Here is a 15550-nt window from a genome sequence, read left to right as displayed (position 1 = left end):
CACAGTGTGTCAGGCGCTGTGCCAGGCTCTGGGGGTACAACAGTGAAAGTTCCTGCCCTCCACACGTGTTTGGTCAAGCAGAAGGACTAACCAAGTAGAGAGGGTACCCCAACCCAGTGCCCAAATGCTATGTGGGGGCAGACCAGGGAATGACGAGAGCCTTGGGAGTGGCTGGCAGGAAGCGTCAAGAAGAGGGGAGAGCTGGGCAGGAACTTGGAGCATCCTCCTGCAAATGTGATATCTGCCCTAGGAAGTTCACAGCCTGCAATGTAGGCAAGCTGCTTGCAAAGCCTGCCAGTTCCCCTCGCCTAGAGGCCTAGGGCTGTCTGTGAACAAGGCTTAGGAGCTCTTGGGTGTCCCACCCACTTTCCCGGGCATGGCCTCCCCTGACCCCCTCAGGGCACCCCTTGACCTCATCACCCCCTCTGGGCTCATATCTTCTTGAGAGCCTTTCCAAACACCCTCTGGGAAAACGGAGAGCCAGAAGAACCCAGGAGGCTTCTAGGAAATGAGCCCCATGGAGGCTCAGCCCCCCTTGGGAATGCGCTCTGCAGCCCTGGCCTTTCTCCTGACGGATTGCAACATCTCTGGCCAGAAGGAGAGGACAGATGTAGACCAGTCCATCCCGGCGCCCAACCTCACCAAGAACTGTAAATCTCCGCCCCTACCTCTCCCAGCAAGGAAGGCCATCCACCGCCAGGGACCTCCAGACAGGACTGAGGCAAGGCTGTGAGCAGAGGAGGCTCCAGGAAAGATCTACAGCCCAAGAGTGATCCAGGTCACACCCCAGGACTTCCTGACCCAGAGGAGAGGCCTGGGAAATTGAGGACCCCCGGTGGACTCCTTACATACTCTGGACCCTTCCACAGTTCTGGGTGGAGGAGGGAGTGAGGGGGCCTCTTAAGAAGCAGGGAATGGACAAGCCCACCCGTCAAGGCTCCTGTGCCCCGAGCTCACGGACAAGTGGTGATCAGCTGGGATCAGATGTGCTCCTCTTAGGGTACACAAAGGAAAGGATGGTGATACGAGAGACCCAGGGAGGACTTGACAGGCAGCAAGTCCTTTGCGATTGTCCCAGGGTCCACGGACTTAGGCAGTGACCCTAAGACAATAAACTTGGCTCCTACTTGCTCTTCCCTCGAGTGCAAGCGCGGTCTCCAGGAGTCCCTCCCGCTGCTTGGCACAGGACACGCCGGAGCTCCGGGCCCCCTTCCTCTCGGCGCCTGCGTTACCCAGCAGCCCTCCCTCTCCCTGAGCTAGGCCTGGGGGGTGCACGCTCCACACACGTTCGAGGCGGGGCCAGATGCCCACAGCTCTGGCCTCTTTTTCTCCCTGGGATTGGATCCCGGTGCGGGGTGTGGCAAGGCAGTCCCATTCCCCAGCACGCCCCTTCTGCTGAGAAAACTGGGCACAGGCAGGCGTTAGCTAGAGAAGGGACCAGCCGAGCTCCTAGCCCCTCCTTTCCGCCTCAGTCCTGGTCCATGGCTCCCGGCTCAGGCCTCCCTGCCTGTCTCGAGCTGTGCAGACCGCGAGCCCCGACGGCGTCTGAGGGCAGGGCCCGGGGCTGCGCGGTGCCGGGCACCGGGCTTCTGCTGTTCGCCTACCTGGCTTACCTGGCACTGGGCACCGGCGTGTTCTGGGTGCTAGAGAGCCCCGCGGCGCACGATTCCTGCAAGAGATTCCAGCGCGAAAAGTGGGCGCTGCTACGGAATTTCACATGTCTGGATGGCCAGGCGTTGGATTTGCTGATCCGGGTCAGGGGCGAGCGGGGCCGTCCGGGGCGCGGCGGGACGGGGCAGGGTAGCGCAGGGTGCGCGGGCAGAAGGCGAGAGGGCACTTAAACAAAAGAGAGGTGGAGGGGATAGACGCGGGGACGACTGGGGGCGCGCGGTGCCGGGTGGGGGACGAGAGGGGTGGGCTGGACCGCGGTGGAAAGGGTCCCCGCTCCAGTGAGAGGAATGCGCCCCGCGGCGCTCCGAGTATCCTTTGGGGGCCGAGAGGGTAGAACTGACCCTGCGGAGAGATGCGTGGCGCCAACATCCGAATCTGAGGATGAGGACGACCTGGGGCGCGCTTACCCGGGTCGGGAGCTGCCAGGGCCGACCCGGTCCGTCAGAATAGGGGCAGGGCGCGCTTGTCCGGCTCGGGAGACGGCGGGCGAGGGTCCAACCGGGACCCCGAGGCGCTGTGTCGGGGTCAGACCGCGGGTGAAGGACGAAAGGTGACACCTGGTTCCTTCCCCGGAAAGACCCCGGGCGCAAATATGCGAATTGGGAGCGAGGACGGCAGGAGGCGCTGCACGTGTCTAAGGATGAGCAAGACCGAGGGCACGACCGTCGGGGTCTGGGGAAAGGGGCAGAAGGCGCCCTTGTCCCAGCGTGGGGTGGAATGGGGCTGAGGCGCGCGTGCCCGAGTCCGAGGGCTCGAAGCGCGCAGACCCGAGTCGGAGAGGAGGGGCGGACGCGGGGGCGCTCTTGGGCTGCCCGCGTTACTCCAAGTCTTCCGACACCAGGGGCTGGGCGCGCCCACCCAGCCGCGGAAGGATGCAGAGGTCTCTGAGGACAGAGACTGCTCAGAGGGTGGGGACCCAGCGGGTCGTGGGGAGGAGGGGAAGCAAGGGAGGGCTCTTCGAGGGGGGGCATCGAGGATGATGGAGGCCTCCTTCCCCGACTCTGGGCAGGCGACGCCAGACTGGGAGCTGCTGAGACTTGGCGGATGCGTTAGCGTCTGGGTCCTGGCTTGGTCCCCAGGCCCAGACAGCTGCAACCCTAGCCCGAAATCCCCGCAGTACAGTCCGGGTGCCTCCGAGGAGGAGGGCAGGGCCTGCGTCCTGGGCACCTGAGCGGAGGTGGTGTCCTGAGCCCTCAGACTGGGCCAATGCGGCAGTGCCTGGAGCTGGGCAGGGCAAGGACCACCTCTGCTAAGGACCTAGTGTAGCGCCTCCACCCCCACCTCTAAACTTCCACAAATACAGCCCGACCGCCCGGTCCTGGAGGCTGTGTTGCTCCCCTTGCAAAGGAGATGAACTTAGCTACAGGATCCTGGGCCCAGGGAGATGACAATGAGGGCGATGATGATAACAAACGCTTCTGCGTAGCACTCGCTGTGTGTCGAGCACTCTTCCTAGTGCATTAACCTGTGTTAACTCGTTTCAGCCTCACCTACCTCACAGATGGGTACCATTATACTCATCTCCATTTTAGAGATGGAGAAACTGAGGCTCAGAGATGTTAACTACAAATACATGGGTACACAGCTGTTAACCGCCATGAGTACTGCCTCAGTGGGATCTGTGCATGTGGGTGTTTCCCAAGGTTCCCAGCTGGGCTTTCACCTCTGCACACTGCCCCTCCAACTGCCTCCTGCTCCGCGGCCACTTCACCCCCTCCCTTCACCCTCCTGTGGCTTCAGCCATCCCCAGGAATAAGGATGTGGTGTCTCCAACCCAGATCTTCCCCCCTGAGTACCAGATGTGTACATGCAACTTCCTGGCGGCCCTCAAATTCCCCCAAGATCAAGAGCAGGTGGCCTTCCTCCTCCCAGCCCTGCTCCTCCTCCGGTTCTAAATCTCTGTCATCGGCCCCACACCCACACACCCTCACAGTGGTCTTAGATGCTTCCCTCACTACCCACACCAAACAGAGGCCTGGGCTTCTGAACATCTCCTCTCTGTTCCTTCTGGACCACTCTGCCACGATGCGGGCCAGGCCCTCCCATCACTCACCCCTGCAGGAGTCTCTCCCCTTCCAGTCTGCCAACATCTTCTCTGCTGCCAGCTGTCACAGAGCATGCAAACCTGATCCTGCCTCCCCTTTGCTCAGTGAGCCTGGATGAGGCCTGCCACTGGCTCCTTGGCAGGGCTGAGCCGAACATGGCCTGGCCCCCGACTATCTTTCAGTCTCCCTATTCTAGATCCCAGGCACAGTCCCACCTCCCTGCCTTTGCTCCTGCTGACCCATCTGCCTAAATATCCCTCACTGGGGGCAATCCTGTCTGACCCTCAAGGAAGGCCCAAGCAAAACATCACCCCCTCCATGAAGCCTTCTGCCCCCACTCCCATCAGAATGAACACCTTCCTCTCTGTACTCCTACTGCGTGAGATTCATGATAATGATGATGATGGCAACCACTAACATTTACCATGTTCCAGGTTCTGTTAAGTCTTCACACCTAATGCCTCGTTTAACCCTCACAACAACTCAATGAAGTTGGTGCTATTAAGATTCCCATTTTATAGATGAGAAAACTGAAGCACAGAGAAGTTGAGCATCTTCCCCAGGATCATGCAGCTGCACTGCCTTTGTGCCCAGAGCTGCACGGACTGCACTGGGTTAGTTAGATAATTTGGCTCCGTCCCACTGAGGACTGAGGTCACGTCCTTTTCATCTCCCGGTTCTCTTAAGGTATCTCACAGCAGGCCTGGCCAGTGCTTGTTGCAGGAATGGGGGTGAGCAGAGAAGAAAATGAATGGTGTTCTTCCAGCCAGTGAGATACCCTGGGCTGACATGGGCTCTGGGGTAAAGTGAGGGGAAGGAGCTGTCCTCATGATCCCTGCCCCTGGGAGCCCCTGGTTGGAGGGGGAGAGCCTCCTTTCCGTGGACTGGCTGGGATCAATAAGCAGTTGTGAGGATTGTCCATGGGTTTGTGTGTGTGTGCGTGTGTGCACATGTGTGTAGGTTTGGGTGCCAGGGCCCATTTGCCCCCACAGAGCCCAGTGGTTTGCAGCCTCTCCTGCAGGGCATTGTCCAAGCGTACCAGAGTGGGGACATCGTCCTCAGCAACACCACCGGCATGGGGCGTTGGGAGCTCATAGGTTCCTTCTTCTTTTCCGTGTCCACCATCTCCACCATTGGTAAGAGCAGCATAGGGCCAGGTGGGTGGGGCTGGGAAGGGTGGCCTCCCCCTGAGGGACAGAGGACCAGTTGCTTTTTGAAGGGGTTACTACGACCTTGAGACTCCAAGAATGGTCGGGCCCAGCAGCGTGGGCACCCCCTGGGAACAGCGGGCCTGGCAGAAGATCTGCTGTATCAGCTTCTGCATTTTACCAAGGTCCCCAGGGGGTTCCTTTGCAAGGCCCAAGTGTGAGAAGCACCGCTCTAGGGGCCTTCTGCCTCGCACAACCTCTCAGGAAGCAGAGGCAAGGAAAGGTTGGGAAGGAAGGAGGGGCAGAAATCCAAAAAGAGCCTTTCAACCCCCTGTTCTCAGCTTTGGGGAGAGGTGGCCATTCCTGGAGGCCTCTCCTCGGCTCACGAAGGCACCCCCTCATCCCCCATCACCATCCTCTCCAGGTCCCCTTCCTCCCTCACACGGGGACACGTAGGCCAGATCTCCCTCTCGTGTCTCTAGCCCTGCCCTGCAGAGAGCTGAAGTGGGACTTGTCCTGGAGGGCACCTGGGGGCTGTAGTAGGGGAAGGAGGAGAGCAGTCTAGATCCCTCTAGCTCTGAAACCCAAGAAATAGCTAAGTCAGGCGGCCCCATCCCCCTGCCTCCGGTGCCCCTGCCCCTGCCCCTCCATGACACTGGACTCACCACCAGGTGGCAGGCGGACACCACCGGTGGCTCACACTGTCTCCGCCAGCTCTTGGCCAGCAAGGATCCTATCCCTGTGAAACCAGTATCCCAGCGTCTGTCGCCCCCAGCATGGGGCCAGGCAGGAGCTCCCAGAGGACACTCCACCTGGTGTTAAATCAGCTAGTCCTTCTTGGAAATAGGTCTCGGGGCCACGTGGGAGCTCAGGCAGTCCTCCACCTTGAGACAAGCATGCTTGGGAGGCCCCTCAGACTCCAGGGACCCTGCGCCCCAGAAGGATGGCCAGGCTGGTGTTTATTCATCTTTACACTGCGGGCTCTAGAACAAGGCCCAGCAAATAGTGGGCGCTCAACAGACGCTGATGCTTAAATGAATTCCAAAAACACCCATCCCACCAGCATTTACTGAGTGCAGGGCAGCTGGGGGTGTTGATGCAGTCACCGTGGGCCAGGCCTCCCAGATGGGTGTGGGTCTTTAGTCTCTGAACCCCACACCTCCTACACCCTCTGCCCCAGGCCAGTGACTTTCGCCCACCGAATTCAGTTTCACAGGCTGTGTCTTGCCCGCTCTACCATTCCTAGCCTGGACTATGTCCCTGTCCCTTCCTCTCCACCCAGTTCTTCCCTAAAGCTCTCTGAACCAGCTCTGAGGGGGAGGAGGGCAGAGGATGGGAGACCTGGGCTCATCCCTCGTGCACGGTACGGTAGGATATAGCCAGCGTCTACTCGTACTGGGTCCTGTGAGGGGCACTTTCACGTCAGAGATCTCATTCTGTCCATTTGGTTCAACTCCAGGAATACGGCTTGTTATTTTCACGTCACAGATGAAGAAACTGAGGCACAGAGAAGTTGCACAACTTCCTCAAGGTCACATAGCTAGTAAGCAGCAGAGCTGGAATTTGAAACCCAGCTGGGGGACTGCACGGCTCTTTCCAATAGTGCCTGCCCTTGGGGGGTTTACAAGATAGGGCGGGAATTCTAAGCAGTAGGAAGAAAGAGACAGCCCTATTATTCTAGGTGAACAATAGGGAGGCTCACGTCTCTGATTCTGACCACACACACACACACACACACACACAGACACGCACGCACGCACGTACGCACACAGGGAGGCAATGCAGAGAGAGGAGGAGAGGGGAGATGTGGTACATATGGGGCCCTCCCCAAGGGAAGGGAGGGGTATTCTGAGAGGCACAGCAGAGGGCCGCCTCCCTGGCGCCCCTGGGACCAAGGGCTGTTCTTTCCAAGCCCCAAAGTGAAACAGGGTCTGATGGGCACACAAGCTCTTCTGGACCAGCAAGACAGGCCTGAGCCCAGGAATTGCTCATCATCCATAAACTGCATCCCTGTCTTGCTCATTTGCTCACTCTTCTATCCATCCATTCATTCAACAAATAGACCGAGTACCTGTGTGAGGCAGACAGTTCTGGGTACTGGGGATACAATGGTAAGTAAACTGGCAAGTCCCTGCTCCTGGGGAGCTACATCCTAGTGCAAGGGGACACGATAAACAAACCAATACATAGACAATATTCAGGCGATGGGAGGAGCTTAGAGAGAAATAAAGCCAGTGAAGGGAGTTGGATAGTGATGGGGGGCCATTGTAGATGGGTGGCCATTGAAGGCCTCACTGATATGGTAACACTGAAGTAGAGACATGAATAGAATATGGGAGCCAACCACACAGGTATCTGGGGAAAGAACCTTCCTCCTGCAAGTGCAAAGGCCCTGAGGTAGGAGTATGACTGGTACGCTTGGAGAACAGTAAGGAAGTCTGGGTGGCTAGAGAGAGGGTTGGAAATGAGGGCTGACTTTGGAGGAGGTGCAGGAGATCCCAACCACAGAGGACCTTGTAGGGCCCTCACAGGGTGTCCTAGGGCTGGACTAGCAAAGTGACAGGTGGGAGGCATGCTGAAGTAAGAGGTGGCTTAGATGGGGCCATGGCCACCCAGCATCCAACAGGCAGCTGAGGGCTTCACAGGTACCCACTGATTCTGCTGACCTGAGCCTGACTGAGAATGATGGGGAGGGAAAAAACCCCATTGAATGTCAGCCTTAGAAAGGCAAAGGCCTCCACGGGGGCCTCCCAGATCTGGAGTCTAAATGCCACCATCCCATGGGTTAGAACTGAATGGAAAGACCCCCTGGGACAGAAGATGGGACTTGGGGGGACCCACAGCTGGAGGAGGAGGGGTCAGCGAGGAGCAGGCAGAGAAGTGGATGGAAACTAAGAGGTTTGCTCTCCCTGGATGCCAACAGAAAGGAGAGTGCCTTCCTTTAGAAAGGGGAAGCTGTAACGGCCAGGAAGGGAAGACGGATGGGACTCGAGAGGAGGCCTCTGACGTCCTCAGACCAGAAGCTTGTCCAGTGGAGTACAATCGTTCATCCATTCACTCATGCAACAAACATTTATTGAGCACCTTCTGTAAACTAGATGCTTAAGGGTTCACATTCCCATCTACACCTCCATGGCTTCCTTTCGTCCCACCTCACACTGTGAGGTGGATGTCAACATCCCCATTTTACAGACACAGAAACAGAGGCTCAGAAAGGTCAAGCCACTTGCCCAAGGTCCCACACCCTGCAAGGAGCAGAGCTGGGATTCAAACCCAGGAAATGCCTCTGACTCCAAAGCCCGTGCTCTGGACTTGTCCGTGCTTTGGCCCCTCTCGGGACTGAGCCCTCTGAGACCCCTCAGTGGGGGTAAGGATGGGTGTAAGCCGCCGGTTTCAACACAGTACAAGTGAGTGTGGACTGGTGGAGTGTGGGGGAGTGCTGACCCAGTCTGGAGGGGCAGGGATGTCAAGCAGTGATATAGGGCAGGATGCAAGGCCTCCATTCATCCATTTACACGTTCATTCCTGTATTTCCCGATTCATTCATTCATTCATTCATTCATTCATTCATTCTTGTACTCATTCGACACACATATGGTGAGCACCCATTAAGTGTCAGGCCCTGTGCCAGATGCTGAGAATATAAAGATGATTAAGACCTAGCCCTGCTCTTGAGGTGCTTACGACCCTTGGGAGTAGCAGACACAGAAACAAATCATTCAGTGGGTTATCCTCAAAGCCCGCAGGGTGCTGGGGCAACCACTCTATGGCAGGGTCCGGACTTGAAGGGCCATTTATAGGTGGGCAAGGATGGGAGGCACCCTCTCGGTACAGGGAGTGACATGTTCAAAGGCACAGAGGCAGGAGGTGGTCTGGGGGTTCAGTGGGGCAGGAGTGTGCCCAGAACTGGGAAAATGGGGGGACCAGATGAGCTTGAGATGGTCTGGGTGGGAGTTTGGACTGTCCCCAGCAGACAAGAGGAGTAACAAAGGGTGCTGACTTGTGGGTGATATAATCAGGTTTGCATTTTAGAAAGACAAGACAATGGTGGTGACCAAGAAGGGGACACAGAGGTGGACAGGAATGAAGGAGAACCCGAGACAATGGCCAGGGTGATAGAGTCCTCTTAGGAACACCTCATCCTCTCCTAGCCTCCTTCTTCCCTTATCTTCATGACCAAAGGCTCCAACCTCCACCTCCCCCAGATCACCTGATGGTCCATCATCTGCCCCTCACTTCTGGAGGGGTTTGGGAGGGACCCCAGGTGTGTTCCTTAGGGTCCTCTGGAAATCAGATATCAAGACAGAATCAGATGTGCAAGAGATTTATTGGCGAGGGAGCTGGGTGGGGAGAAGCCTTTGAAGGATAAAGGAAAAGGAGCAGGACAGATGGTGATAGCCTCAGACTGCAGAGCAGGTCTAATACCTGAGAAAGGAGAGAGGGAAGGTAGGGGCCTTGAGTGGGATAAGCTGCAGACTCTGAGGAAGTCTCGGCTAGGCGATGGGAGCCCCCCAGCAGGACTGCCCATTGGAGGAACGCTACATCGGGCAAGGATGCTCCCCCCCAGCTGTGGGCTGGGAGCAGCCTGGAGACAGTGTGGCCTCTGCTAGAATGGTGCAGTAGGTCCCAGAGGTGCAGCAGCAGGAGACGGCACCCTCCTGTGCCCCTCTCCTACATCCCTCTGCCCACCCAGAGAGGACGAAATGAAGAGAGAGAAGAAGGGATTCTCACCGCACGTAGGTTTGAGCTCACACACTGCTGAGCCTCCTAGAGCTTCGGCTTTCCAACCTGTAAACCAGGGGGAATAATCCCCATTTGGAAGGGTGGTTGTGAGATTGGACCGAGGCAATGAATGTCTAGGGCCCCCTGCACAGTGCTTGGCCTGGAGAAGGGAGGCCTGGATAAATACCAGCTGCCACATCCAGAGTGGGTTGGGAATGGGGGCCCCTGGGACGGAAAGTCCCCCTGAAGCGCCCCCATCTTGCCTCAGGCTATGGCAACCTGAGCCCCCAGAAGATGGCCGCCCGCCTCTTGTGCATCATCTTTGCTCTCGTGGGGATCCCGCTCAACCTCGTGGTGCTCAACCGCCCGGGGTGTCTCATGCAGCAGGGGGTGCACCACTGCGCCCGCAGGCTGGGGGGCGCCTGGCAGGTAAGGGGGCTGTGGAGTGGGGGCAGGGACGGGTCACTTCGAGAATGAGGGGGCTTGTGGGAATCGGGGTGACTGGTGGCAAGGGCAGTCACTGCCCAGAGTGAAGGCAGAAAAGGATGGCTCTGGTGGGAATGGGGGTCCGGGAGGTGGGTCGCTGGTTACTTCTGGGAATCGGGGTTACTGGTGGGGATGTGGTAGGGTTGGGGTCACTGCCCAGAGTGGGGGTCTTTAGTAATAAAGGGGCAAGGGGGAGGAGACGTGGTGGGACCTGGAGGACACAAACCAGGTGGAGAAGCCCGAGGGGAGCCCCCTTCTAACCGGGGGAAGTGCTCGCCCTGCCTCCAGCTGGGTAGCCCCGGGCTGTCTGCTCCCCGGCCCCCACACGCTGGGCGGAGGCCGCAGGGGAGCTGGACGCCGTGTGCACCGCAGGGCCCTGCCAAGGCCCGGTGGCTGGCGGGTTCCAGCGCCCTGCTCTCCGGCCTCCTGGTTTTCCTGCTGCTGCCCCCACTTCTCTTCTCCCACGGGGAGGGCTGGAGCCACGTGGAGGGCTTCTACTTCGCCTTCGTCACCCTCAGCACCGTGGGCTTCGGCGATTACGTGATAGGTGAGACCCCCGCGGGTGGCGGGAGGGGCAGCCCGAGGCTCCTCTGGAGCCAGGCCCTGTGGGGTTGGAGGCCCAGAGTCCAGAGGACACGGTCCTTGCTGTGTGTGTGGCGGGGCTAAGGTCGCCCAGCTAAAAAGTGATAACTGGAGTCTTAACCCAGCGCCTCGGGCTGTAAATCACAACTCCCGGCCATCCTGACAAGGCTGGGAGGCCTCACAGGTCCAGGAAAGCCCAGCCTCCCCCGACCCCCGTCGGAAAACAATTGGCAGCCAAACTCTGAGTGCCAGCAAGAAAGGCCTCGTGGTCCAGAGGCCCAAGGTGGGGTTTAATCAGTGGTCACCACCCAACGCGGGCAAGCCAAGGGCCCCAGACCGCCGCGGCCTTGTAGCATGAAGTTGAGGCAGACGCCCAGCAGGTGGCAGTGGAGGACAGTCTGTGGGGCAGCAGGGGCGGCTGGGCCCCCATTTCAGCCTCATCATCCCCCCGGGCCCCGCCCCTGAAGGTTCACCACAGGAGCAGCGGCTGCTGGCACCACCTCCACGCCCAGCTCTGGGCACGCTCTCGGATCCAGAGCCCTAAGTTGGGGAGCAGGCCCTGCCCTTCTTCACTCCTTAGAGACAGAACCCAGCCTGGAATATTGAACTGAGGTTTTACCAAAGTGACAAACAGCTGACTCATCAGGCCACCTAGAGGACAAAGGTCACCCCATTTGCCTGAGATTGCACAGCTAGTGAGATATGAATTCTGATCTGTTTGACCCCAGAACTCATACTCTTTCCAGAGCGCCTCACATACCCCTCTCTGGGCCTCAGTGTTCCTGTCTGTAAAATGAGGGGTCTGGGCTAGGGGCTCGCTAAGACCCCCTCAGTGCCTTCTGGCCTGTGCTCAAGGTCCCCTTCCCGGAAGCTCTCCTTCCCCAGGAAGATGGGCCTGGTGTCAGGGGCCTCATGCTGCTCCTGCCTGATATCCTCCATCCTAGGATGGAGGCTGTTGCTCTGGAAGGAAATCCTTGGGAAGGTTTCTTTCAACTGGGTCATGCTCCCACCCCATCAGAGTGGAGGGATGTGTCTGAGAAGAGCGGAGCCCAGCAGCCCCAAGGGCCACCTCTGCCCCGCTCACAGCTCAGAGGTTGATTCTTGGACCTGTCCTCTCCTCTCTTCCCACCGCCATTTCCCTAGTCTGAGCAGGGCTGTTGGGCACAGCTGGCTGTGCAGGTTGGGCACTGCACAACCCTAAGGGGTTGCCATTCACACCGAGCACATTGAGGATGGCACCTATGGAGTTGTGCAGCCTCTGTCCTTATCCCCCCTTGGCTCTTATCACCTTAAAAAATGACAAGTGCTATCCCGTGACCTGCCCAGCTCCTCTGAAAGCCTTCAGTTTTTCCCATAGCCTTAGAATAGAGTCCAAAATCCACGACCCTCCCTGTGACCGGGCCCTGCCTCCCTCTCCACTCTGAGCTCTCCCCCTTCCACACGGCACTTGAACCACTGTGAAATACTCTTCTGACCAGCCCAGGGCTGTGTGACCTGATGGGTCCTGCAGCGTCCCCCCACCAGGGCTCAGAGGCTGAAACTCAGGATTTGCCCCCAGTGATAGTCCTAAACCCAGAAGGCCTGGTTCTCTGAGGGTGCCCCGTGCAAGAGAGGGGAGAAGTGGGAACAGGACTCCCAGCTACTGTCTCTCAGTGCCCCCCAGGTCTCCCAAAGTTGGGTCCTGGGAGGGAATAGCTGACACAGGCACTCCCCAAAGCTGGCCTGGAGAAGCCTTTGAGGCGGATGGGGAATCTCAGTGAGGATGTCTTGAGGGCCCACAGTCCCCTGAGGCAGGACAGGGCTGGGGGAGGGGAGCAGCCTCTCTAGACGTGGCCACCCTGGAAATGGCAGAAAAGACCTCCACCACCGTCGAGGGAGGGGCAGTGACATCCACACGGCGGTCTCTACGGGAGTCAGGAGGGCTGATCAGGGTCCTTGCTATCCTGTGAGCCACCCTGTGGGGAGCGCAGGGCGGGGGAGGCTGGCGTATGGGGCACAGGCCCCCCAGAGCCCCTTCCACCAAACACCCTGACTGAGGAGGCCTGGCCCAAACCCATGCGGGCCCTTTAAGCCCAGAGTTGCTGCCCGGGCAGCCCCCTCCCGCCAAGGGGCAACGGGCAGCAGTGCCCCTTCACCTCATCTCCAGAGATCTGCTGCCTGCTCTGGTGCCCAGTGCTCTGGAGCCACCTCAGTGCCTCGTGGCAAGTGGCCACACTGAGAGCCCTCGACTGCCTCCTTTGCCAGGGATCTTCCTTATATGGAGGGGAAACTGAGGCCCAGAAACAGGAAGGAAGTTGATTAAGGTCATAGAGCAGGCAATCCAAGGGCAGGTCTAGCCCAAGCCAGGGCTCCTCATATGCATGGGTTCCACCCCACCTCACCTCTTCCCCATGTCTCTCAGCCTCCCTTGTCCTCCAGGGACAGGGGCAAACCCTTTTCTTGGATGAGAATGCTGAAGCCATCACCTGGACTCTGGGTGTCCGTTGTCCCTGTGTCGGCAGCCACAGGGGCATTGTCTTCACAGCCGCTCCTCTTTGCCCAAAGGCTGCGGCCGGAGCGGCCCCTGGGCCCCAGCCGCCTGCTCCTCCCGGGCCCCAGAGCCCCCACTTCCCCAATTGCATTTGCCACTCAGTTGAGCGCCTTGCCAGCTGCCAGGTCTCCTGCCACTTTTGATTTCAGCTAAAAAAATGAAATAAAAGGGGAGAAGAACGCCTCCTCCCTCCGTTGGGTGGCAGGAGCAGAGAGCTGGCTCACCGCTGATCGCATTTGGGACCGCCAGCGGAGTGGCGGCCCCTAACCCAATCAGCCTAATCCAATGCCGGCTCCCGCCAGTCGGCGAGGTTGGCTCCAGGGCTGCGGGCTCGCCCCGGAGCGGGGGCCCAGGAGAGGAGCCCGGCCATGGGGGGACAGGGCAGAAGTGTTGTCTGGGGGCCAGCAGGACAGGATGGGGGGTGGAGAGAGGGCCCGTCCAGGGAGTGAGACAGAAAAGGGTGTCAAGGAAATAGGAGGACAGGTCTCTGCCCTTTGAACGATCCCGGTGTGATGAGGGAGGCAAGAGTGACCCCCAGGAGATGGACAGAGGGGACAACTAAGGTGTGGAGCTGGCCCTTATCGTGACAGCGACCCCCATCCATCCCTCCCTCAGCGGGTACACATCCAGTCCTGGCTGTGTTTAGGGCACCAGTGCAGGGGGGCAGCGGTGAGTAAAACAATCCCCCAACTACAGTGACTGATACCCCAGACTGTGTGCCAGGCGCCGTCCTGAGCACTTTAGATGCATTGATCTTGCGTGATGGTGACACCAGTCCTAGGAGAGAACCACCTTTCTTGCTTCCATTTTATAGATGAGGAAGCTGAGGCCCAGAGAATGAGTAACTTACTCAACAAAAGCACACGTGCTGGGAGAGAGTGTAACAGAGGGGCCCAGGCTAGTCTCTGGGGAGTGAAGTCTGAGCTGAGATCTGAAGGATGAGGAGAAGTTAACCAGGCCAAGAGGAATTGGAAATGAAGATCTTTCTGAGTTGTGAGGACAGCAAGTGCAAAGGCCCTGGGGCAGGAAGGCTGATGGATGGAGGAAAGGGGGAAAGATCAGAGTGACTGGAGCACAGCACTCAAAGGGGAGAGATGTGCAGATCGAGGCTGGGGATGTAGATAGGGGGCCTTGGGATAAGAATTTAGGACTTCATCCTAAAAGCCAAGGCGGGGAAATTATTTTCCCTATTTCACAGGGGAGGGACATTCAGACAGATGACCGTCACACAGCTGGTAACAGAGGCAGGATAGAAGCTCCAGTGGTTCCAGCTGTTCTTCCTAAAGCTCCTGGCAAGCTGTCTCCCTTCAGATGTGAGAAAACCGAACACAGAGACAGGCAATCAACAGGGCAGGCACCAGGATCTCTGGGAGGGCTTAAAACACAGACTGCCCACCCGCAGAGTTTCTGATTCAGTGGGTCTGGGGGGGGGCCCAACCATGTGCATTTCTAACAGACTCGGGGATGCTGATGATGCTGGTGCAGGGCCCCCACTTTGAGAACCACTGGGATGGAGCTCAAACAGAGTCCCTCAGAAAGACAAAGAGGAGATTTAGCTTCCACACCCGGGCCGCGAGTCCAGGGAGGCTTCCTGAAGGCCCAGGGAGGGGAGCACGGGGCCAGCAGTCTCGGACCAGTTTGCACCTCCCATGTTCCGATCATATGCATCAAGCGTGTGTGTCTGTTTCTGCTGTGGGAACGTGGCCCTGAGTCGGCCAGGCCTCCGTCCTCTGACCTTGCCTCTCCCCCAGGCGTGGACCCCTCCCGCAGGTACCCGCTGTGGTACAAGAACACGGAGTCCCTCTGGATCCTCTTTGGGATGGCCTGGCTGGCCTTGATCATCAAACTCCTCCTCTCCCTACTGGAGACCCCGAGGGGATTGTACTCCTGCCACCACCAGAGCTCCGAGGGGAACTTCCAGCCCGGAAGCCGGAGGCAGGGCCCAGAAGGGGAGGCAAAGCCCCACTCCCCACAGCCAGGCTGCTATCCGGAGGGACTTATGGAAACCATGCAGCATCCAGAACCCTCTACTCAGGTCTCACGCTGGGGAAGAGACAGTTAGTTATACTCCAGGATTTGTTCCATCTTCTTCCAGTAACAAGACCCTGATTTTAAGCTTGGCACATGACAACCCAGACTAAAGACTACATTTTTCATCTTCCCTTGAGGCTAGGTGCAGCTATATGATTAAATTCTGCCTAATAGGATACACAGAGAAGTATCCTGTGTGACTGGATGTGAATGGATGTGACTGTCAGTGGGAGGGGTGCTGGGGAGAGGGGGGACAGGTGGTATGTGCTCCTCTTCCCCACTTCCTTCTTCTAGCTGGTTGCAATGCTGATATGGTGGCAGGAGCTCTGGCAGCT

At 58.4% G+C, this 15550-nt stretch overlaps 1 protein-coding gene across 1 annotated transcript; it reads left to right on the top strand.

Annotated features, from left to right (window-relative positions):
- Nucleotides 1-1466: 1466 nt before the first annotated feature.
- Nucleotides 1467-15246, top strand: KCNK17 (potassium two pore domain channel subfamily K member 17). Its single transcript, XM_014782745.2, has 5 exons — nucleotides 1467-1754; nucleotides 4738-4852; nucleotides 9855-10015; nucleotides 10445-10619; nucleotides 14936-15246. The coding sequence occupies exons 1-5, from the start codon at nucleotides 1482-1484 to the stop codon at nucleotides 15244-15246; spliced, it is 1035 nt and encodes a 344-aa protein (XP_014638231.1). The 5' UTR covers nucleotides 1467-1481.
- The last annotated feature ends 304 nt before the right edge of the window (nucleotides 15247-15550 follow it).

The sequence above is a fragment of the Ceratotherium simum genome, chromosome 13 (assembly GCF_057802395.1).
Source record: "Ceratotherium simum simum isolate JZ-2026a chromosome 13, ASM5780239v1, whole genome shotgun sequence".
NCBI lineage: Eukaryota > Metazoa > Chordata > Mammalia > Perissodactyla > Rhinocerotidae > Ceratotherium > Ceratotherium simum.
Note: the sequence above shows the minus strand (reverse complement) of the source record. Positions and strands in the feature narration are given on the sequence as shown.

Coding starts and splice junctions, on each gene's coding strand:
- KCNK17 (XM_014782745.2), top strand. CDS start 1,482: ATGGCTCCCGGCTCAGGCCTCCCTGCCTGTCTCGAGCTGTGCAGACCG. Junction 4,853..9,854: donor GTCCACCATCTCCACCATTG/GTAAGAGCAGCA, acceptor ATCTTGCCTCAG/GCTATGGCAACCTGAGCCCC. Junction 10,016..10,444: donor GGCTGGGGGGCGCCTGGCAG/GTAAGGGGGCTG, acceptor TGTGCACCGCAG/GGCCCTGCCAAGGCCCGGTG.